The sequence below is a fragment of the Ruditapes philippinarum genome, unplaced genomic scaffold, assembly GCF_026571515.1.
Source record: "Ruditapes philippinarum isolate M1 unplaced genomic scaffold, ASM2657151v2 ctg1_1_1_1_1, whole genome shotgun sequence".
In the NCBI taxonomy this organism is placed as follows: Eukaryota; Metazoa; Mollusca; class Bivalvia; order Venerida; family Veneridae; genus Ruditapes; species Ruditapes philippinarum.
Window position 1 is genome coordinate 390,589 of NW_026854124.1, and position 25,391 is coordinate 415,979.

General features: G+C 30.7%; 1 protein-coding gene across 3 annotated transcripts in view; it reads left to right on the plus strand.

Annotated features, from left to right (window-relative positions):
- LOC132739021 (homeobox protein Hox-A5-like) overlaps positions 1-5,390 on the plus strand; it is a 55,679-nt gene extending 50,289 nt beyond the window's left edge. For all 3 annotated transcript variants that reach the window (XM_060726660.1, XM_060726661.1, XM_060726662.1), the window contains exon 5: positions 1,579-5,390. In XM_060726660.1, the coding sequence (XP_060582643.1) occupies positions 1,579-1,901 (323 nt within the window). In that variant the 3' untranslated portion in view covers positions 1,902-5,390. The remainder of the gene's footprint in view (positions 1-1,578) is intronic.
- Positions 5,391-25,391: the final 20,001 nt, after the last annotated feature.

Sequence of the window (25,391 nt, forward strand, 5' to 3'; positions counted from 1 at the left end):
TTCTTTGTTGATATCCTTGTATTTGATAACGGATTATTTACTAAAATGATCTATTGCACAATACCTTGACTGAATAAATTTTTCATTTACTTAATCCATTTTTCAGATGCGTTGTCCGTAATTTTCTCTCTACCAAAGTTTTAACAAAATTAACACCGAATAAATAAGGTGTAAATATGTTTTAGAATGTTGACATACATAAATAGATGCATTTTTCTCCCGTTTTCATGGGGTAACGTAAGTTGACACGCAATATTTTAGCTAAGTGTCAGACCCAGCGGTGTATTTGTAATCACATACTCTAAGCGGAGAATATATTTTTTCATGTCAACAGTTTTTTTATTAATTAAATATAATATATCTTATGTCATGAAAGATTATAAGGTTATTTTGTGCAATATATCTTCATCTTAGGTTGTTTGTGGTATTTTTATTTGCTTGGCCCACTGTTTTTGAACGTTTCATGTTCTAGTTAGCATATCAAAACAGAAACGTCTATATATAATGATAATATAAAGTAAATGTTAGAAAAATATAATTACTGTTTTCAAAAATATGTGTCTTGCACAGTTAAAGATTTTGATAAAGAATTTGACAAACCTTTTTATAAGTTAGTTGTATTACGTATTTTACATATATAACAAAGCTTTCCTTTAGAAGGCATATTTATCTTAAAATGTTGTGCAAGTTGCGCAATGGTCTTCGTGACTAACTATTTATTCTTCTTGAATTGAGACATTTTAAACGAAGCGGATATTAAATGATATAATATTGTGTTCTTCATACAAACATTTCAGTAAGAATATTTATGTAAAACTAAATGTTAATCAGCTGTTGGTATCATATCTTTATGGAAAATGATCAAGATTGACAATTTGGAAAAAACACACAATTGATGTACATTTTTACAATTTTCCAAAACACTTTATGTTGCTAAAATATGTCTTAAGAACGTATCGAACATATACATTTTCCTCTTACAGTTATACATTATAACATTATACTGAATGAAATCGATAAAAATATTGTTTCTTATCATCTTTATCAGTATGGGATCATTTTAATGTTTAAGGCAACAGTCTGCGTTTGTTTAACATCTAACTGTTTAATTGAACCTTACAAATTGATCACAAGTGTACATAAGTGAACATGAAAGAACGTAATGCTGTAGTGTCATTCATCGGTATTTGTTAGAAGTACATTATCATGCTTTGACCGATATTTTCAGTGATGACATATTCATGAATGTCATTCGAAGCCTTCACTGAACCTCTGAATATTATATAAGTACAATAAATACTGGTTTAGGTAAAAAATATTCACAAATGTAATTTTTCAATCAATAACTCTTTGATTGTTTCTCTTCATTTCAGATGTTTATTTACTTTTTTGTCAAAAAAACCATGTGTTGAAAATATTGACGATATCTAAAGAATTGTAAATAACTATGCATATAAATGAAGTGTTAATGAAATTCTAATTACCAGAACTTTAATAATATATGAATTTTTAGTACATGTGTTATCTTTCAATAAATAATGTGTATAATATAGATGGGAAATTATTGGTCTATTTCAGAAAGTAATGATGGAGAGTCAAAACGATCCCGCACCTCATATACAAGACATCAAACCCTGGAACTAGAAAAAGAATTTCATTTTAACAAATACCTTACAAGGAGAAGAAGAATAGAAATCGCGCATGCGCTAAACTTGACTGAACGACAAATCAAAATATGGTTTCAAAATAGGCGCATGAAATGGAAGAAAGAGCACAAACTTCCACATATAGCCAAAAACATGAACATATGTAATGCTCTAGAGAAAGCAGCACAGGAACGCGCAAAGGAGGCTGCAGCTGCACATGCGGCCGCAGCGGCTGCCTCAGCACAACATATGTGATCCGAGTGCAATCTATTCTATTTGTGTTTAATTTCATGCATCTATCCAGTCACTATATGTGTACACATTGAAGTTAGTTACAGACAGCATAAGTTAACCGATATATAACTTATGCGAGATCGTGGTGTCCTTCGGTAACTGCTTTTGATTTTTGAAAGCAAAGATGTGTTCACTATCATTTTTTTATTGAACGTGTGAAGTTTGCAGATCTTAGCACAACGGCAAGAAACATGTGACGTGTTTCTTCAAGGTCTTTGATGTCATTTGTTTATCTTTATTTCCGGGACAAGATAACATTGATACTTAATATTTATTTCCAGCGATCATTATTTGCAGATTATATACTATATCTGCCGATTTGACCAATTAATGTGGTATTTTTATACTTATAAAGGGTACGTGTTATCCAGTAGAACAAAGGTTGTTACCGACATGTTTTCCTCTTCAAAATCCATATCTACTATGTCTTAGATGACTAAGAGCTTCAGGTTCATGATGAACTATATCAGTGATGTCAATTAAATCAATATAGTTCACTTGATTGGTATGTTAAATAAATTTAAGATTTTTGTAAAACTTTCATTTTAAATAATGTAGATTGTTTTGCAGTCAATGTATGCTAGCAATAAATTAAACAATATATAACTCCGGTTCTAGCTTTACATGATGTAAACATATAGGCCGACAGAAACAATAGAATCGGAATATATTTTGAAAACATCCCTGAAAATCTTGATTTTATCATTCAGATACTACTTAATAAGCTAAGAATATGTAGGAACAAAGGAGTTTTATCTATTGTACTGTTGTATATAAATACGTCACTAAAGATAGACACGCTAATCACGTGATCTGGAGAGTTGGTTAAAAACCTAAACCACGTGATCTGAAGAGATAGTAAATACTTAATAAGCTGAACCTCCACTACATGCATATTTGTCTGTTTAAAGTTATATATAGAAACAAAATTAGAATCTATATATAAATATAATTAGCCGTTTTACATAATAATCATATTGCCATTCAATTCTACTTGCACCATGTCGACAACATTACAATGTTGGCATTAGTTAAGGATGCTATGTGTGTCTATATCAACCAGAAAAATTCATCAGATTCTTATGCCAGCCAAAGTCAAAAAGAAAAACAAAGGCAAAAAACAAAGTAAGGCCATACCTTTACTTGCTTTTTCGAGTATTCAAATTTTGAATGTTTAACTTTTTAAATAAGATCTGTCACTGAGTTGTTAGTTATTTTTCTTTCATTATTCTTTATGAAAAATGAGTTTCTAAATAATGGTTTCTGGACACAAATATTATTGTTAAAGAACGTAAGAAGATTGATTTCATTTAGAAATTTTAGATAATGCTTAGACCGGGAGAACACGAACAGAGAACATTTCCCAATATTATGATAGTGTCAAGAAAATATACATGTTGTATAATATAATGACTAAATGCCAATAATTATAATATTATTTTCTAAATTACGTGTCATTTATGTGACATAACTGACACCGTTATGTTACATATGTCATACGGTTGAAAACTAGCTTAGAAAAACATTTGCTGTTTGAAGGTATCCCCAAATCTGAGATAAAATCAAGCAAATGTAAGCTCGTACCAATCAATCTGAAGACATGATTAGACTGTACAAGAGCAGCCTGTCAAGTGTGAGACCATTTTTGCCGTGCCAAATGTGAAACTTTATTTTCATGCCAGTTATGCATTACGCGTGATCACACAGTCTCGGTTTCAAATCAGGGTAATTTGAAACACATTATTGATTCACTTGAAATTTGTATATCCGTTACGGCAAAGAATATTATTTTTGCGTGTTGTGAGTAATTAAATAGCAACCAATTTTACTTAACTGCTAACAGCAATAATTTATCAAGGTATATGGCACGGACACCATACCTGAAACAAAATGATACTTTTTGGCATAACGGATACAAAACTGTGTTTATTCTGAAAGGGTAAATTGTCTGCCATGTTGTCAGTTAATATGTGATGTGATATTTCGTTTTTCTTTTTTTTAAATTTCATGTAAATGTTAGTTTATTTAGTTTTCATAGTTTGTATCCATAAAAGTGATTCTTACTTTACATAAAACTATGTAACAGTAACAAATTATGTTAACGGACTTGCTTAACTTATCGTTATATTTGTGCCATACGTTTTGTAAGAAAAAAATGTTCAAATTAAAAGTAATCCATTTGAGAAAATAGGAAAAAACAAATCTTTATTTATTTCAAAACAGAACTCTATGTTACAGAGCATAAATACACAAGATATCAGCCAAAAATTTTCTTTGGCAAAAGAGTAAAGATCCAAAGATTGTCCAAACTAATTTAATAATTTTTTAACTTCATGATTCAATTTCGCGCACAAGTTAACTAGATAATTTATTTACAAAAAAATGTTTCCTATATAACTAAAGAGAAACAGCATGTACACTATTGCTAATGTTCAGCCTTTGTTTTGTTTTTCAATTAGCATAGTTCAAGATATATCCTGATATAGGTATATTTTAATCGGGATATAAATTCACAAAATACATTAGCAAGTGCAAAGTAATTTAACACAGCCTTTAGGGAACGAGTATGTCTTCAAACACTGCCTTTATTGTAATGTTTCCTCTACCTGTTCAATATAGTTTCATATCGTTATAGTTGTGCCATTTAACATTTATTTCCCTCTTCTCGTAAATGGTCATTTTTCATATATTTCATGTTATCATTGTATACATGGACCTCATACGAATTCACTTTTACATGAAATTGTACCAATTGCACTTCTTTAAAACAATAACATAAACGTATCCAAAGGAATGTTGAATATTTAATTATTTTGGAAGTATTAATGTAAATTGGTCTATAATGGAAGGTATGTAATACACTAAATACTTACACTGATAGTGTTTAGTATCAGACATAACACAAAACCATGAAAGAATTGAGTATGGATGTTGCTGGCAAGTGTGAGATTTATGATCTGAAAGTACATATATTAATATAGTAGATGATAAAATGTTTCAGAGCAAAATATGATTGTTCATCATATAAATGTTCATTCTAAAACGCTTTGTCATCAACTTTTTTTTCAAGCAATATTTAAATGAAAAATATCTGATACATTTCTATTGTTTTAATATTTAAATTACTCCATTGTAGACCTATCAACTTTAATATATGTATATCGATTATTTTATTCAAATGCTTTAAAAGATATTAAATAATTTTAGAAATGTACTACTATTAAATTGAAAAAAGAATTTGTTAATCGGTAAATCAGCACATTTCTGTAAGAGTGAATTTTATGAAAAGTCCAAAGGTCCTTTTATCCAGTCACTTTACATTGTGAACATTGTTCTATGTCAAAGTTCATAATATTTGTTTTGAATATTTTAATGAATGAGTTATTGTTCCAAATGAAATTGGGTAAACCATCATTTATATAGTAAATAAATCCAAAGCAATACGAGTGTTTATGTTGTTTGTTGTTTCTGTATAGTAACTGAGCTCACGAATAAGGTCAGCACAAAAAGCTGAAGAGGTAATAGTTTGTTTGTTTGGTTTGATTTTATGGCACACCAACACAATTAAGGTCATATGGCACCGAAACAGGAACGATGGTTTTGGCTAACCTCGGGAATTACAAACATAAAGAAACACCAGGGATGAAAGCCTAGACTCCAGTAATTTGAACCATTTAGTCGCTTCTTACGATCACGCAGGGATGAACGGTGGTTGCAATTATGATGCCTCTACCCTTAAACGTAATCCCTCAGCTGCAAATGGTACAATGTATCAGTGTTTGGCCTTTTTGCACAAAATGATTGTATAGTGCATACACTATTTTTTCCGTTATTAGTTAGTTATTATTAAGCCGAGAAGTTGAGTTTAAAAATGGGCTTCTGTCTTTTGTATCCTGCAGTTCAAAGGACACCAAACTTTTAAAAAAGCTATCTTTTAATTGATAAACAAATATTAACAACAAAACATTTTTTTATTTTGCATATAAACAAACAATGCTGATTCAATTGTAAGTACATAACAATGCCTGAAGGTCCGTTCAATTTTGCATTTCAAGAGGCCATTCAGTTTTGCTCTGCAGCATGTAAGCCTAGGAAGGCAATACTTAATGTACGCGCCTATCATCAGTTTTCATATCTGAGCCAGTTTCGAAAGCAAGATACTTAAGTTTGGAACATTTTCGTATTTAGAAATGTTGAAACTCTACCAGTAAGGTCTGCTGAATTGGAATCGCATCGCATTTATCCCAGATTTTTATTCTTCACAACAGCAGGTGTCAAGTGCCGTGTGACAGCCCGTACTTCACTTCAGTGAAGGGGCTGTGAGAGATGCTGCATTATAAATAAATATGTATATGAAACTCGGTTTGATTGAGTCTGTACATGAAGAATAATTATATATATATAATTATTCTTCATGTACAGACTCAATTAAACCGAGTCTTCGATTTTCTTGTAATTGTGCTGTGATTTATGCTTCTGAGGGATCACCTATTTCCAGATTTTTATATTACATCAAGTTGAATGATGGTTCAAGAGTTATGAAGATATAACTTAAAGTTACCTATGGTTCGACAAATCGTAAAATTGTGGAAAAGGAAGATATCTTAGTATAATAATTACGATCAATAGCTAAAAAAACAGTAAATTCCCGGGAATGGCTTTAATACGGCAGTTCATGTAAGGCATTCAAAAGTGCAACATAGTTTACTACTACTATCTCACTAGTACTAACTTAAATGGTAGACATTCAATCCACCTCACATTCAAAGATATTTGCCTAGATTCCGAGATATTTTTTAAAAAAAAGTAAAAATAACACTGATAAGTAAATTCTTTGAATGTAACTTTCGTTTCACATCCAAATATAGGCAACTAAGTGTTTGACCCAGCCCTCGTTGATTTCAATCTTGATCAAGATACAAATCTAGAAACAAATTAATGGGTATCTTATATCAGTGTACGATCACAAGCTTCACTCGCTACTTTTATTGCTTTAACGACAGAGTTAGCAGATATATTTCTTATCAAAGCTTTCTTGGTTTATAGTAAAGATTAGTTGATACCAATAGATTTGCACTTATCTTAAACAGTATTTTGGCTTCTTGTTTTTTTTCTTCCATGATACCAATGCTGATATGGCTCTTCTTGATAAAAGTAGGAAACTATTTGGTAATTTGTGAGATTTTTCCCAGCTGAACATGTTGAGACATCAAATATTCCATGATATAAGTTTTGTTATAATTTAGTTCATCAGTTTGAGTATACTGAAGTCAACAGCCATCTGTAAAATGTAGCCGAATAGAAGGTGTATGACATTGCTAGATTTGAGGGTTACGGAAGCGAAGAAGAGATGCAAATATAGATTGCTTGTCATAACTTCATCATTTAAATAACTAGATTATCAAATACATATGCTTGATATGATAGATTTTATTTTAAAAAGTTTTAAATTTTGTAATATAACAAGGAAAAAACTTCTTCAAGAGTCATATACAGGTTACTATAACTGCAACAGAAGAAAAAAAATCAAACTTTAAATATTACGACAACAAACAAACTTATTTGATCACATACTTGCCCTTTCCGAAATTTTCTTAAGTATTATCTTTGATTAGCAAACAAGAAGCTACGACTTTAAATTGCAATTTTTCAAAAAGGTGTTACATTTGAGCTTTTAAAAATATGTAACTATATGGTATGTTCATACCAATTTTCGATATTTTCAAATGAAATTTTTGAGACAGTTAATAATTTTTTTGTAGAATATACTAATTGCAAGCGGCTTTAAAATATATTTATATCTTAGTTTAAATAAATATGTCTTGATAAATACACACGCCTTAATACATCAAACTTGTCATCATATATGCATATCAAAATAAATAATTCAGATATATAACTTGAGTGGGCTTACAATTATCTATCTTATTTTGTCAAATTTGTTCGTATAATTTTGAAAAGTATTTTCAAAAGACTATACCGATAACACATGTGTTTGCATTTTTTTTTCATAATAAAAACAATTTTCTTGTAAAATTCAATTAAAGTTTTAGTGTTACTCGTCCTTTAAACCCAGGTTTAGCACTAACAATTTGAGTTTGAAAGAAGCACAACATTTTAAATAGGACTGAAAATAAACTTCTTTTAGGAAAAGAAGATCTTGCCAGATTATGTTTCAATCGGAGTTCTTTGCCTTTTAATTGGCTGTTAATATGTTTAAGTTCAAAGATACTATGAGCTCGTCTGAGTGGTCAAGGATATGGATGATGTAACAATATTGATAGTCTTAAGCCTTCAGAATGACTGATAAGAATTTGCTCTCAATGATATAGATATGGTACTGTGATCATAAAAACATTAAATGAAAATTGATACATTTTATAAACATATTTGTCACTGAATTTTTTTTTTGTCATTTTAACCAAGTATTTTTTTATGTTTCAACGTCATCCTTTTCTCATAGTATCATCATTGTCTAAGCTCTATCAGTTTTAATTGTAAGATAACTGCACACTCTTTTTGACATTTAACTCAGAAATGAATTAAACGTAGTGTAAATATTAAGCAATTAGCTGTCGAAAGTCTTCGACATACATAGCTAATTTCACATCATTTAAGTGAACAATCACTGTCGACAAAATCTACATACATGCTGTCGTTTAATTGCCTGCATTGAATAACCAACGTGACAGTTGAAGGTCTTCAGTCGCAGACCTCGCCATATAATTGTCACTTCCCGTGTTACATTACCACTTTTGCATGTCTGGTGACATAAATGCCATCGCGATGCAGTCTGATGGGGCATTTATTTCATTTGCTCTATTCACGTTGTCTTGATCGGTACATCTTACCTTATTCCAAAAATATTTCGTTACACTAAAACGCCCCTATTCTATTTCGCGAACAAGCAGTGCAAAATAATTTGTATGGATTTAAATTATATTAAAGTTTACTGATATATCAAGATAGTCTTTAAGGCTGATAATATTCAGATTTTTCGATCAATTGAACACGAAAGAGAAAAGGGTTAAAACAAATTCATTAACACTACATTATTTAGCCATGTAATCTAAACTGTCATAATTTTAAGTCGCGATCTTTGAACCTTTGGAGTATAATTATTATATATTTCCTTGGCCGATTTATTTTTAATTGTTGTTCAGAAAAATTAATATCCAGTAACGGCAGTAAGCCGTATATGGTTTACAATTAACAATTGTAACATTGTTTTCAAATCATAAGAGTATATAAATTATGTTTTGACAATTACAATTGTGTTATTCTGACGTATATATACATCAAACTTATTTGCCTTTTCAAGGCTATATCACAGGCACTTGTATTATAGAACAGAATCGAATTATTACTTATATAAATATTTCACCATCGTTGGCACAGTATCATAATTTCAAATCAACAATTTCAGCAGACACAGATGTAAAAAAATCTGGCAACAAAGTGATCCCTCGGAAACATTAATCACAACAAAATTACATAAGAATTGCAGACTCGGTTAGATTGAGTCTGTACATGAGGGATAATGAAAATAAGTGCAACATCCCTCACGCCCCATAGCACCGGCTTGAGCGGTACTCAATTCTCAACACTTACTAGTGCTGGCATCAATGATCCGTAAGCCGTAAGTGACAGACATTTTGATTTTTTTTTTTGATACGTAAAAATATTTTGTTTTGTTTTCGAAAACAAAAGTTTTCTTTCTCGTGTTAAATGCATTTTGAGTACATACAAAATAAGAATAACAACCAATTGCGCTTTCATCTTTATTAGACATAATAGCTGTTTGAAATTTCAGCATGAAAAAAACAACATATTATACAACAGCACTTGTCAAGCAACACAATGTATACAATATATAACAATATTTTATACATGTATTAACTTGGAGCAATATCTATTAACATTTTTTTACAAATACACTTACATATAGAATTTACAAGAAATGTATATAGTTCAAGAAACATTCATTTAACAAAGTCTTTTCTTTCATATAAGAATCTCTATATTTACAGAAGCTATATTGTTTAATTGTTTTAAGCTGACATCGAATGTTCAAATATTACAACCAATTAATGCATTCCTTACTTGTAAACAACCCAAATACTATAATTTATTTATTGTTTACAATAACGGTCTGTTTTAATGTTTTTAGGCGATTCACAGTAAAACATTTTTATAGTCACCCCTTTATATCTGCGTAGGTTGCTTCTTCATGTGAAAATATGTGTATATAAAAAAAAACTTTTTAAATGTTTTTTTTTCCTGTGTAAGTACGTATATCTTTCTATCTATTATAATACTTTGTCATCAGACAGACAAAAACTGTATTTAAACACCTGCGTTTGTATATACGCTATCAAAAGTATTATTGACTCACACTATGCTAGCTGTATTTGAAGTGAAACCTAAAGACCTGGTAACAGGGCGGCGGCGAAGTCAGAATTTGTGTAATATTGTGTAATACAACCCAATAAAAGGATCATTATTTGCAGCGATATTGTTCAGATTCCACTAATGAAAGGCTGGTCGTGAATAATTAGGAAAATATGCGGTTTTATGAAATATATCGTTGTGAAGAACAAAACCTAAATAGTTTCGTGTTCGGCTGTCCGTGTACGCTAAGGGAATGATACGCATGTGAAACTTATAACGTGCAGTATGCATGAACGTTTCTCGTCTCAATTTCAATAATCAGGTATAGTTTTTTCAATCACAACATGATATGAAACTTAATTGATTATTCTCATGAACAAGTTGACGTAGATTTAATGTATTGATACGTTGTTTTGTAATTGAATGTCGGCCGAAAAAGGAATGCAAGTACAATAACTATACTTCATCTAACAATTGAAGAAATTTCTAATCTAGTTTAAGAATTATATGAATATCACGGTTACTTTATTGAGACATTTTAGCGACTTATAGTGATAGTAAAGATCAAGGAGATGGTCATCATACAGACGCATAGTGTGATGCTATAGTAGCAATGATTGTCATATAATTGAATACTCATGTACCACTTGATGGTGTGTGTAAATATGCAAAGACAATTCTTATAAAGTAAGCACAGTCAAGCTGAATCATCGGAAAGTAAAGTTGCGTTTTTTCATATGAAACGTTGCTACATTGACAATATAAACTGACATTATGATCATTGTTTTATTGTCATGTTGAATTGACTATATATTTCAAAAGATTGACTGATGTCATGGTAAATGACCAACAGTTAATACTGGAAAAATGTTGCGAAAAATATTAATCTGATTAAAATATAAAAAAGACTGCCCCACTCTTTTTATAAGTTCCGATATTTTCAGAAATTTGATTGGGATATGTGAGTTTTTTTACCGTTCAAGCCATATAAGTAATAAAATTGAAAGGAATAATGGCAAAATGTAACCTTATTTTGACTTTCATCTGTTCACTCACTATATACCCTTGGACAGGCATAATGTCACTTTAATTATGTTATTTAATAAAACCTTCTTAAAGAGGAAATGACAAAATATATTGATAGTGAAGGAGTGGGGGAGGGAGATCTTACAAATGGTTTGATAATAAAACAACATAAATTGAAATGTAAATACAGAGATAGCTATCTGATGTCCATTTTCATTTTTCGTTTTCTTCATCTAACAGTTTCGTCTGTAGGTCTCCAGTTTTCTTATCTGCAACAAACTTGGCTTTCTGATGAATCGCTTCTCGTTTTCTTCCTGGGGTAATTATTTAAACGGGCTTCAAATACAAGAAAGAAGACATTTCTCAAGAAATGTCTCTAATACATCAATGGACTGTGTATACAAGAATGTTTTGTGTTATTTTCTTTTACAGTTATTTTCTACTTTACCTCTGCAGTTGTTTCGTTGGTCCGAAAACATGGAAGCATTTCATTTATAGTCTATTTAATCAATCAATCAATAAACAAATTAAGTGCATAATTCGTTTTAATGCACAATCGGGTATGAACTTTCTATGACGCATTATCAAAATAAAATCCTTGCGCAACTAAATTTCATTACAAAATAAACCCTCAAATCCGCTCTCAAAAATGATTAAAATCATAACACACACCTATGGAAAAAAACTACTTTCGAAGCAAAGGAATTAATACTGTTATATTCCTGAAATTATCAGGAATCTTATAATGTGTCTATACAGTAATTATATACGAACAAGAAATATCGCTCCCAACACGTGACCTTACTTTTAGTATTTAACACCATTTGCGCCGCTGAACCCATAGGGCCTTGCAACTCAGACCTAGACATTACAAAAATACATTATCATTACTGAAAACAGCTGCTGGTAATGAGCCGTCCACAAATATCCGTCAAAGATTATATCTTAAGGGAGAGTATTTTTTCCTACGTTGAAAATTGAATTATTCTATACAATATATTGACCGTTACTTAGGTGACTGGAGATATGGCCCAAGACGCCGTGCTCTGTTGAAATAAGATTACTTGATGGCAACAAAGTCCCTATAGAGCAATAAAATTTATTTTGAATTAGATTATTTTTGTCTTACTATTATATTAGATGTTACTTTACATTAACACATTTATAAACTTAATATTATGTTTTATTGTATGAACTATCTTGTTCAGAAAAACAACACGTTCTACCTTTGACCTTGGTAAAGAAAGATCAAATAAAATATATTTATCAATAGAAATATTCATGAATAGAGCAATAGAAAAGAACAAAGTCAATATTAAAGTATGTTTACTATCCGTGTCTATGATACGAGAGATGTTTCCCTTCAAATGACTATACCCATGTATAAAAACAAACCAATTATAACGCATAAAACAAACTCCGACTTCCCTTCGCGGCGTGCACATCGCTCGAAGTGCATAGGTCACACCAGATGGGTTAACTAGTTAGGTCACTTAGCTTGTGTCATCTAACCAACGGCAAAGGGTGTGGCGCTTCAAAGTGCTGCTGTCTCCAGGAAAAGGTGCCTTTTCTTCTATTGTCTTCTGCGAAGAGTTAAGTCCTAGGGAAGATCTCTACGACGAAAGATGGCTTGAGAGGACCTCCGTTGCGGCTCTATGATCAGCGACGTTGACGGCGATTTAACTTAGTCCTCCGTGGCAGGCTGTATTACCAGCGACGTAACAGAGGCCGATAGTCTTAAACATATGGCATAGCTGGCGCCCAGTATAAATAAAACTAAAATCATCATCGTATAAAACAAAATTTTCAAAAGATTCTACTATTATCTTCTATATGTCATACATGTATTATCTTTTATATGTCATACATGTATTTGAACCTTGCAATTGATTGTATAAAGATTGCATTTGTTGCTTCATCTTCAGAATCAAGATAACTATTTTTTTCTATATTAGAATAATATTCAAGTGAGCCGTTTAAATGTTATTGTTTCAAAGTTTTTTTTATATAAATGAATGTATCATGCAGAAGATCAACGCCTGTTCGGGACTGTTTTGACAAATATTGTTTTGAACCCTTTTAAGCAGCTTTAAGAAGTGAATACATGTTAATTTATATTTTGAATACAGGAAATCAAATCCTATTGAAAAGTCCGATAAATACAACAAGATGAAGAACAAGGCTTTTTACTTTGCATAACCCGATATTCCAGTAAAATATATTGCAAAACAAACTATATAACACAGCAAAAGTAAGGAAGCAAACATTTTTTTTTTCAGGCTTTAAACGTTCTCTTGAAAAATCCATTAATTAACTTTTGCATTTTTTGATAATTTCTCGCGACGTACAATAATAACACGTAGCGATGGTTGCTTATATAAAACCATATTTAACTCTTCAAGTATAAAGTTGTTCAAAGGATTAAATGAATTGTGTTTATATCGTATTTACATATTCTGAATCACTTTTGACTTAACTTTAAAAGAAATCATAAACTATTTTCAACTGACTTTTTACACACAAAATTAACTCAAATAAACTCAAATTTGCTTTCAAATCAAATGCAATTAATATTAAAATTAATTTGTTTCATGAGCCTTGTCATCAATTAGAAAGGCAAAGTACAGTTAGATGTCAACCAGGTTGACATACCGTGCCACTTTTCCATTTAGCTAAATCTGTGGACAATACCATTATAAAGCAAGTGTAAATTGTTGCCATTGGTCACGGAATAACAACCAAGATGACAGCTATGGCATTTCCTTCAAACCGAGTTTTACCTTTCAAGGTCTACTTCATAGCCGAAATTGCAAGGATGTCGGCTGCTTTTTTATATTTTGGCAGCGTTTAATATAGGTAGCATCTCGTGTCAAATGTACATAAAAGATGAAGCACAAATAATCATGTGTTAAAACGGTTCTAATTTTATGCTTAGTTTCGTCCTTCTACAAAACCGCATTGGTTACTTCCGGCCAGTTGATTTTGAAGTTTGGGTGTTAGTTGAAACATTTTAGAAACTTTCATAAGATGTGAACGAAAAGTCATAATGTTTGGCCAAGTTGAGAGAAAACAGGAAAACATATAAGAATCGCCTGCGATATGTCAATGAATTAATGATCGCATACATAGTCAATTAAGAATACAAAACTTCCCATGAGCATGACTTATGCAATTTGTTCTGAGCAAATGAAGCTTTTAAGTGCTTATGAAGTATATAAAACACTGAAATAATGAAAATAAATGATAAATACATACAAAGGCATGGTAATGACAAACCGCCTTGCTTCAAACTATACCTTTACAATATTCTTATAGTTCATAATTTGGCCAATTTGATATATTTTATTCCATTTCCATTTCCTAGTGTGGACAAAGATGCATTTACCATATCAAGTCATGCAAAAAAATATCATTCAAATATACCTCAATTTGATAAAATTTACTCGAGCTATTTCTTTGAGATTTATCTTTTACAATTACTTTATATATAACAACTGTTTTCATGCTGAAAAAGTCATTTGTTGCACTAATTTCGTGCATCCTTTTACATTTAATTGATACCCGATTTCCTTGGTAACAGAGGATGCGTTACCTAAATAAAAGTCAGAGTATTTTTCTACTCTTGAAACTTGATCTTCGTTTAGCTTTAACTTTTCATTTGGTATCGCCCTCTTTTGTTATCTTATCGGCATTCCTTCTGACCGATTACAACGTACAATGAGAAGAACAATTATCAACGCAATTTGCGCGAAAAGTATTATTCCTTATGGTAAAGATATGACAAAATGACACCGTTCAACAAGTGCAACATATTGTTAGAACGACATCGATAAATCATACACCGTCGACTATGCCCTTTAATACAATAAAAAATGATCTTATCCCCACTTAGGTCATATGTTTTTTGCGCAATGAATGCCTTTATGAACTTTGATTTGACACAGTGCATTTACGCACGTTTTGTTAATAAAAAAATGTTAATGCTTTATTTGAACTAACTAAGCTTGATTCCTCGGTATCATATCATTTTACAGGCGAATAAAACAATGAAAAATATAGATTTAACATCTGTTTGCCACATATTGTTCATTTAATAAAATCTAATATTGTGTCAGTCCATTTGTATTTCATCTTATCTGTTGTTTGGTTAAATATTTTGCCAGGCATTCTGTTTTTCTCTATTTCATATGTAATAAATGAAGTGTGGTTTATTTGTACAATTGTGAATAAAATGTCATCAATATTGTAAATGATTGCTCGTATTCAGTTTTCCATTAACATCAATATTAATTGTTAACAACGTATTGCAAGACGGATACATGCTCCGCATGTTTGTGTAAAAGTTATAAACGAAGATCAACAGGCCTTAGCGCTGAGCCCTGACTAAATCCAGCAATACAGCCCTGACTACAGGACCACAGCAAAGGCACCAAGTATGGGACCGAACAAAGGCATAAGACTTCAAAAGAATATGATAAACAAGATCGACAAGGAAAGGCGGCATTCAATGAACGCAGCCCCCACCCGACCCAGCAACAAGCGCCAGCACATGGCGTAAAGTTACTTAGATGAGTTTGCTTAGATTGCTTACTTTTTATCAATTTTGAAATTTAATATTTTATCTAAATGACTCACTTAGCGGAAAAATATTTACCTTTTAGCTATAACACTCTTGGAAAATCAGTTAATTTACAATATATACTAATGAACTTGTAACAGTTCAACTAGTCAACAAGCAATATCTAATGTTTCCACGACATGATTTCAGGATAATCTTGGGGATTTACATAATAGCCATTCAGCTTTATTTAATCTGTAATATTTTTTATATCATAGAGAATAATTTGTCACAATATTCTTTTAACTTTCTACCTATTTATTTTTTATTGCACTTAAGGACATTCGGCTGTAACGTGATACCAACAAATAAATAGGTAGAAAATTGAGCTAAAATATCGCGTTCCAGGAGCATGAATGATTTGATACGTTCTCCAGTGACATAACTTGTAGTCATCGTAAAATGCTTTAGATGTGTCTTACACACGCACGACCACAATACGACTGTCCTTGTCAACGGTGTCTAAGGTTGTAAGGTTGGCCACCTTTTGTGCTATATTATACTAATTGCGTAACCTTACACCTCGAAATGTTTATGACACTTTAAAGGAGTTGTATCGATAGATGAACTTTGAGTAAAGAGTCGAAGAGCCGTGTTCAATCATTCTTCTGCAGAAAACGGAGCATTACCAAATGTGTGTAAATGATAGATGGGAATACATCAGGATGAGCTCAAGTCAATATCCATTATGTCAGAAAAATTGCGAGAGATCATTACTCATATGTAACCAGGTGTCTTCAAATGTAAACTTTGATTGTATTAAAAAGATTACTTTGCTAATTATAATATAATTGTAAATGGTTTCCTATGATATATCAAACAACCCCTGGAGATTAATATAACATATTTCAGAGTGGTATGGAAATCAGATGCAGTCAATGCAATAAGGACGTATTAGATATAACTTGTATAGATATATTTTAGTAGAAAAAAAGCATATTAAAAGAGTTCGCAATTCTAAGGGATTGTTGTGGTAATTACAAATAACACTAATGTTACAATTATTTGACTTGCATGTTACAAATCTTGCACGTGTAATGTCTTATCATTAATGTTCAACATAAAAAACAACTTTTAAGCCAGAAATTATGCTTAGTTCTGTTTCATGCTTGGAAGTAGGTATTATTTTATTATACTGTATGAATAGATGGTGCGACTTTTAATATATGTCGCTAGTGGTCTTTGCATATTTTTGTGCATAACATCATTGCTTTTCTATAAAAAAAAAAACATAAACTTAGTCAAATATTCAAATATTTTAATATTTGTCTATATATATCATGTTAACCAACTTTTTGGCCGTTTAATTCGACAACTAGTAGAATGATTTTGAGGATAACACCATGCAGACGTTTCCTATGGAATGTTATGCTAAAGTCTGATGCGTCAGGCATTGCCCTCGAATTGAAGAACGACCAACAAACTGTATATCAGTTAGGAGTTGTTTTTTTCGACAAACGGCAAAAGATAACAATCTGACATTATATTCGTTGCAGAAACTTTATACCCTTGCAAGCGATCGGTCTTTTCTAAATGAGGTGTCATCCTATAGAAATGATATGGCATGTCATGTCAAACACACATGACAGTAATCATTACTTTATATTGAAAAATTAAAGTTTTAGTTTTCAATTGAAGGGTGAAATAGGATATAATCAATTTGCAAAGATATGTATACACTTTTAAGAATAAATCCCGTAACAAGATATATGTATCTTTTCTCAAGATTATAGAATGACCAGACATGTGTTTTGAAAAAGAATAACGTATTTGTTGTTTAATATTCACTCATAGATCAGGTCTCTGAATTTTGATTGGTCGCATGCCATTCATATGTAATGTCTCCCTGCGATTGTGATTGTTAGGCAATAAAACAGCTCATTTCTCCTCTTTATTAAAATATTTCATTTGCCAAATAGTAACTTTCATATAGTTTATGTTACACTTATATCAGGCAAAGTTAGAACACAGTAATGCAATATATATTTACGAAAGAGTACAGTTTAATAATGTATCACTTCAAACATACAATATCAAAGGTGTGGAAATAACGTTCTCAATGCCTGCAATATTTAGATGATTTTTATGACCGATGGAATCAAAATTTGTAAGGTGCATATTAACGTACATTTTGCAATCTGCCGATTTATACTTCTACTATAATACAATTCATGTATTCTGTTTTGCAGATATTTGTCTAAAACTAACTTCTTCTTACATCTTATTTTGAATACAGATTTGTTTTGTTTTGCTTGATTGATATCAACAGTTACTTTCATGTTAGCGTGATAGGTAAAACAGTTGTTGATGTTTGCACCACAAGTCTTAGCATCAGCATATAAATTCAACCATCAAAGACAATGTATCAGTACTTAAAGTTTTTCCATGAATAATAAATATATTACAAATACCATATACAAACAATGTCCATAACGACTTGAAAACATCTGTACCAAATGGTTGCATTACATATGCATATATCTTTCTAATCAAGCCGGGATTTATTTAAAATATCAAGCGGATCAATTCGTTTATTACTGTGTTGATCTGTATCACGTACAAATTAAAAGGAATTTGCATATATAACATAAACACTTGTTTTATTCCGTTTGAAATTGTATTGTTTTTGCGGTGTGTTTAATTAATGACATTTTGATTATTCCTTCCCGCTAATTTACATGTCAATATAGCATATGTCATTTAATGTTTCTCGCCAAGTTTAGTGAGAAAAGAGTTAATAAATCAAAGTAGTAAAGTGGTAGAATTGTTGTTCGAAACACTTAGAGTGTTCACGTGCCCATATAACAAAGTATGTTTGTTTAAAATCAAACTTATCGGCATGAAGTAAATTATAATGAATTTAAACAATACAATGTCATGTAATAAATTTTCGGGAAAAAATCCTCTTGGCAACACATTGTTGGACAATATGAATTTTATTGATTGTTTAACAAAAAAATTTTAAATCAAAATGGTGCCTTTGTAATGCAAGATAATATTGCATATAGTGAATAGGATTATGTATTTTAAGGTTTTAACTGACTCAAACAGAGACAGTTATTATATAGGAAATAAAATTACTATTAGACTAAAACTAAAACAAAGTAGAGACAAAATATCCATCCCATTTGAAAATGTTATTTGTAGTATTTTGTTTCTAAAACTCAGACACAATGTAGAGCACATCATTGCAAAGTAATTAAATACATGATATTACTCTTTTAAAGAACACATACGCATAACAATTAAATCAAATCATTACAACATATTAACAAAGACTGTAGACGGCGTCGCAGAGCCTAAATACGATATGTTGGCTTATATGAGTACGTTTTTAAACATTGATAGTTAATTAACAGATATATTTTATCTAATTATTCAATGAGCGTACGTTCACCCGTCAATAAATTCTTAAAATAACAAGTTTAATATACAAAAATAGACGTGAACAGAATACATTGCATCAAGAACATTCTGAGTATAACACTCGTATATTTTGCCTTTGCTTTTGACCCTTTTTATCAACTATCTCCAAATCAGGCAAACTACTGTTAAGGGTTCATTACAATATTGAAATAATTGCCTAGAATGGATTTACTGTTTGACAGTCATTTTTTTAAATTTTATCTAATAGGTTCATTTAAGCTTATAACAAAACTGACAATGACAGGCACGTGTTTTACTTAGTTATATTTTAAAAAGTTGTACTTTAATCTCAAACTTATAATTTTAAGGTCATGTATTTCGTGATCACTTTTGCCCACTCATATGTTACAAAAGAACATGTAATTTAAATGTTTCTCTCCGCATTACGAAGGGAAAAATAGTGCAAGGGAATAAATATTCATCTTTTGGCTCTGAGAAGTGTTCAGAAGTAGACAAGAATCAAGATGCATTCTCGCAATAAAATTAACGTTTTCCACTTCCAAATAATTGCTGTGTTCCCTATCGACACTCCTTCAACTTGAAAAATGGATACTTAAACACAAAGGTATTTCTAGGAGATGAGAAAAGCAATAAAAATTTAGGAAACATATTAATGGAAGTAGGCTGATAGATATAGGTATCTATGTGTTAACTTGATAGCAAAATCTGTGGCAATTAGTCATCGAAATAGAAAATATTCTTTACAGCATATTAAAGACAGTTTCATATCTTGTTAAGAACTACTTACAGAGTAACTAATGTGTTTTTAGAAGAAAAAGAAAAGCTACAAATATTACGAAACTCGCAAATTGCAAATAAGTTAAAATACACTTATATAATGTTCTTAAGAACGTTTGTTAAAAATCAAATTAACCAAAGGGTTTGGTAATTTATGTGGTCAAAGGCCATACATTTCATAAATTATAAACAAATAACAAACAGGCAATCGTTCGAGTAACAGACACTCCAAATGTGAAATTCTGATTGAAATTTAATATTAAATGCAAAAAACGGAACATGTATTTCCTCTGTACCTTTGCAAATTAAATAGTAGCATTCTTACAAATGTTATTCTTTCAAACAAATATAGCACTTTTGGGGAGAGACACGTGTCTGTATATAACATTTTAAAGCGACTTGAATGCAAAAAAAAAGAATTGAATAACATCAAATAATGTATATGTATAAGATATTTGTGCCAACCGTATAGACAAAATTTAGTTTACTTTTAAAATTAAGATCAATGAAAAAACAAAAGATTTGTTTTATACTTACACTCGTAATTGTATCATTCTGTCGTAATATGATAAATACAAGTAAATGATAAGGTTTTATAAATCACAGATGTTTAAAATGAAAACGCACTATTGGAGAAGATTACGATCGAATAAGAATCGTTTGTTGAATTAATTCTGAATTAAATAATAAAGTAGTGATTGGTTGGGAAAAGAACCCTAGAACATACAAAGCGTTAAAACTTGAAAGGTCTTAATTCATATAATTTCAAGGGATAAAACGTCACTTAAATAATAAAATTAAACATTAAGAAATTATGCCAAAGTATGCTTGAAACTTACCATCCGTCGAACAAAAGTCAGACATAAATTTAGAATTAGCAATAACAAAAACACGAGTTTTAATGCATTTCCTAGTAGAGTTTAAGTCATTATGTAAATCTATGCATAATTCTTTTTCAATTTAAATTTAGGCCCAACATGCCAAGGGCGATGTTTCAAATTCAACTGTTAATTTCCTTAATCATTTAAATCGTTTGTCAGTAATACTTTTTGTTTAGTTAAAACAATCAATACGTCTATGAGTGAAGCATGCTTATTTGAAGATAAAATATATCTACATTAGTGGAATAGTTTACCTATCCATTTCTTGTGAAAAGTACTGTCGAAATATCTTCTGAAATATATACATCAAAATCCTCGTTAGACGCTTATTAAATCTAAGTACCAACAAGGTACACGCAATTAAAAGTAATTTATTATAGCTCACGTAACCGCTGAATAATGAGTAAATGATGGGAATCAAAGTTTGAAACATATGTTTTGGATAAGCATGTTACAAATATATAAAGTTGATGGATATGTACAGTGGTTTCATAAGAAGGGTCAACACTTTTTTTCCCAGATAAAATTGTATAATGGTTTAAGCGTACAAGCATATTTAATTTAGCTAAGTCGGAAAAGAAAACAAATACATCTTCTATAGTTCTTGATGCCCAAACCATTGACTTTCCAAACCAAAATATTTAAATAATCGTTTCATACGTTAATAAAATTATATGATGTAGTTACACATTTTCACTATTAGTGAAACATACATGAAATAAATAATAAACTTTTATAATATATTAATTTCATTTTTTCAGATACATGGTTTCCATTGTGATAGAAAATTGTAAAAAGTATTTAAAAAATTTGGAATATTTTCTGCACGAATAATAGAATATGTTATTTAATTATAAGAATTTCTATAATTACATACCAACTACATTTAATTACATATTTTCTTACGGTAGCACACTCTGGATAATAACAGTCTATCGGGTGTCTGCCGTGACTTTAAATAAAAACTGTCCCGTGCCCGGTCTTACGGCAATTACGGTATTTACACCATATATCAGTCAAGGATATTAATTCTTCACAATATCCTTCCGCTAAAGCCACTAAAAACAAGCCGTAAAACACCCGGGACAATACCGGCATTTAACCCCTACTTGATTTAGTGCCTAATTTGACGGTTTATATTTAACTGTAACTTCGCGATTGGTTTCAAATGTCAAATTTTCTAAAACAGCTTGCGGTTTAAGGTGTAAGTGTCAGAAGGCACACGGAAGAGGCACTTTTTCATGTTTTGGGAATTTTTAGGTAGTCATTATTTTTGTATCCATTCGCATTACTCCATCCTGTGATTTGCTTCTCAAGAATGTTTTATTTTAGGGCGAGTAAAATCTACGTTTTAATATTTTTAAAAATGAGTATTTTGCTATTTTCGCTCAGCCAATACTAAATTGTAAATTGTAACAATAGAATCTAAAACTGCAATTTGTAATACATTTTCATTATCATCTTTTATATTTATGTGGCTAATATAATCGTTACAATGTTTGTTACAAAGAATAAAATTATTCTGTAAATTTTAATTCAACAACAATTAATGACAACATGAAATAAGAAGAGAAAGCAATCTTTAGATGAACTAATTGCTGTAAAAAATATTAAATAAATTAAACACATTTAAATTTCCTAAATTCCCTAAACTTTATTTATTCCTTTCCACTTTTGATGCTAAACATCAAATAAAGATTCTAAAACAGCCATGATTTTACGAAAACAAAAAAAGTCAGCAAAACAAACTCGAATCTATTTCATAATGATAACATTTCCTTGCCACATAATCAGTGCCACAAAACCGTAAAGCAATTGCTTTTTCGACTAACATAAGTCTCTTTTCACACCAATCCCCGTACATTTTCGTTTTATCAAGTGAATTTCTTCTTTTTTTTCTGGTATGATCTTAGGTAAATAAAGCATCACTTTATCAATGTAATCTCAATGGAGAACGAATGGGTTCGTATAAATGCACCTTGTATTATACCAGAACGTAACGTTAATGCGTTTTTGTCTGCATGGTTCAAGGCATTCTCGTTACATAGTTTGCCTAACTGTGTTCAACATACCTTCATAATGAACAGCTGTCAATGATATGTTCTATTTATTTTTGTTAGGTAACATATTATTGTGAAAAAATATTCATATTTTTTCTGAGAAAAGTTAGCTTTTTTCAGTAACGTTGGTTATATATATGTCGTATATAGATTGTTTATTTATAATTTATTATCTATTGTATAAACTTGATCGTCACTTGACAACCTTTTTTGATAACTTCAACCTCTATTTTTTCTTAATTAAAAAAGAACAACAGAAAATTTAAAAATCTATACTCTGTGTTTGTATTACAGATGTTTAATATAGAAATTCAATGTTGACAACAATTCAGGTAAAGATGAATGCGCATTTTAAGCTTTGAACGATAATTTGTCGCTTGACTTTGTTGGTCAAATGCAATATAACTAAATATGTGGGTTTTTTATGTTATAATTACTAATCGTTCTTTATTTTTTATTTTTACTAAATCTTTATTGGTCATCTACCAATGGAAAATGTAATATACATTTAAGAAATATGTTATTTTAAAGCTTGCAATTCATCGGACAAATTGCCCATCTTACAAAAATCTGTTTAATTAAACATGAAAAAACAGAAGCATTAATCACTCATATTTAATGACATGAAAACAAAAACAAACAATATCAGTTTTTACTTCAATCTACAAATCACGAATTTACCAACTTTATTTAAATATATAAAGATAATTTTCATAAATCATGAGCAAAAAAACGAAACATAATTTTCATACACGCATCTATGATTTTCAATGTAATTATATTTCATCATCTAGATATAAATCAACACTTGCCTAACTTTAGAAGGAAGACATCGAAAAAGAGAAAATAAACGGGGGAAAACAGGTAAAATAATATATTGACAGCTTACACTTTGGCTATAGTACCGCCTACTTTTATGCCGGCTCGCCACGGCGAGCCGGTATTACGGTAGGATTTTACTGAGAAACAACCTAAAACTCCGAAGCTATCCAAAAATTTAATCGAAGCTTGGCTTCCAGCTTTCTACAAAATTCATCTATCAGGGCTAGGATCCAAAATTATTTAGCCAATCAAATTTAATCTTACATAGCGTCAAAAAACCTTCAATTTTCACGCCATTTTTAAAAATCAGCAAGTATTGTTTTGAGCGCAAAGATATAATGATGATTAAAATGTTTGTCTTTATGAATTCTTTTCAATAAATCATATTTACACTGACTTCTGATTTAGCGATTTCACCTGTTTTCTTTCTCTGTAATAAGTTTTCGTTTGGTTAATTAACATAAGTGTACATCTGGTTCTGTGCATTTTTTAATTTTCCTTTTTTCCGGTCATTTTATCCTTTCCGGTATTTAGTGTATGTATTTACTGGCCGGGATCCGGGACGCCCGGGATCCGGGATCGTGTAAGATATGGAGGAAAAACCTAATGAACTATATTTGTGTTGATTGTTGGCGTAATGAAAGGCCATTAAACGTTATTTTTTTCTTATTGTATATAATGAACGTTAAATTAATTTAACTTAGAATATAGATATATTTAGAGCTATTTATTAACAAACTTAAAATGCGGAAAATCACAATACTTATAATTATATGCCTAATTAATTGGAAAAATCAAAGACTATTTCTTGAATTGGTCAAATCCTGGGATCCCTATATGTTTTAAAACGATCCTGGGGACCAGCTTTTCTGAAAACTATATACTTGAACTGGCCAATCCGTGAGATCTATTTACATTTTAATACGATCCCGGCTTTTCTGAAAACTATATTCTTGAACTGGTCAATTCCCGGGATCCCTATATGTTTTAATAGGATCCCGGCTTATCTGAAAAAACATTTTCTTAGACTGGTCAATTTCCGGGATCCCTATTTTTTTTTAATAGGATCCCGGCTTTTCTGGCTGAATTGATTGACAACTTGTGTTTACTTTAGGACTTGTGCCTCTCATTCCAATACTAAATAACATACATGTATTACAACTTAATTTTGTATAAAGAGACATCTTTATGAAATCTACATATCTAACATTTTGTGGTCAAGGTCAACAGGCCATATAGTAAATGTGCATAGTCATAGGTTCTTCATTCTATCTGTTTACATGCACCTTCATATATATACTCATACTCATCTTGGTTAAACTGAGAGAACTTCGTTTATATGTCACTTTCAGTCAATGAGTTTAAGATTTTGAATTTACTGGCCCGAATTCCAGTTTTGAATTTATTCTACTAAATAATTAATAAAATTTTCTTAAATTTACATTGGCCTGAACTTATATACACTGGCCATCGGGCACCGGGCCAGTGT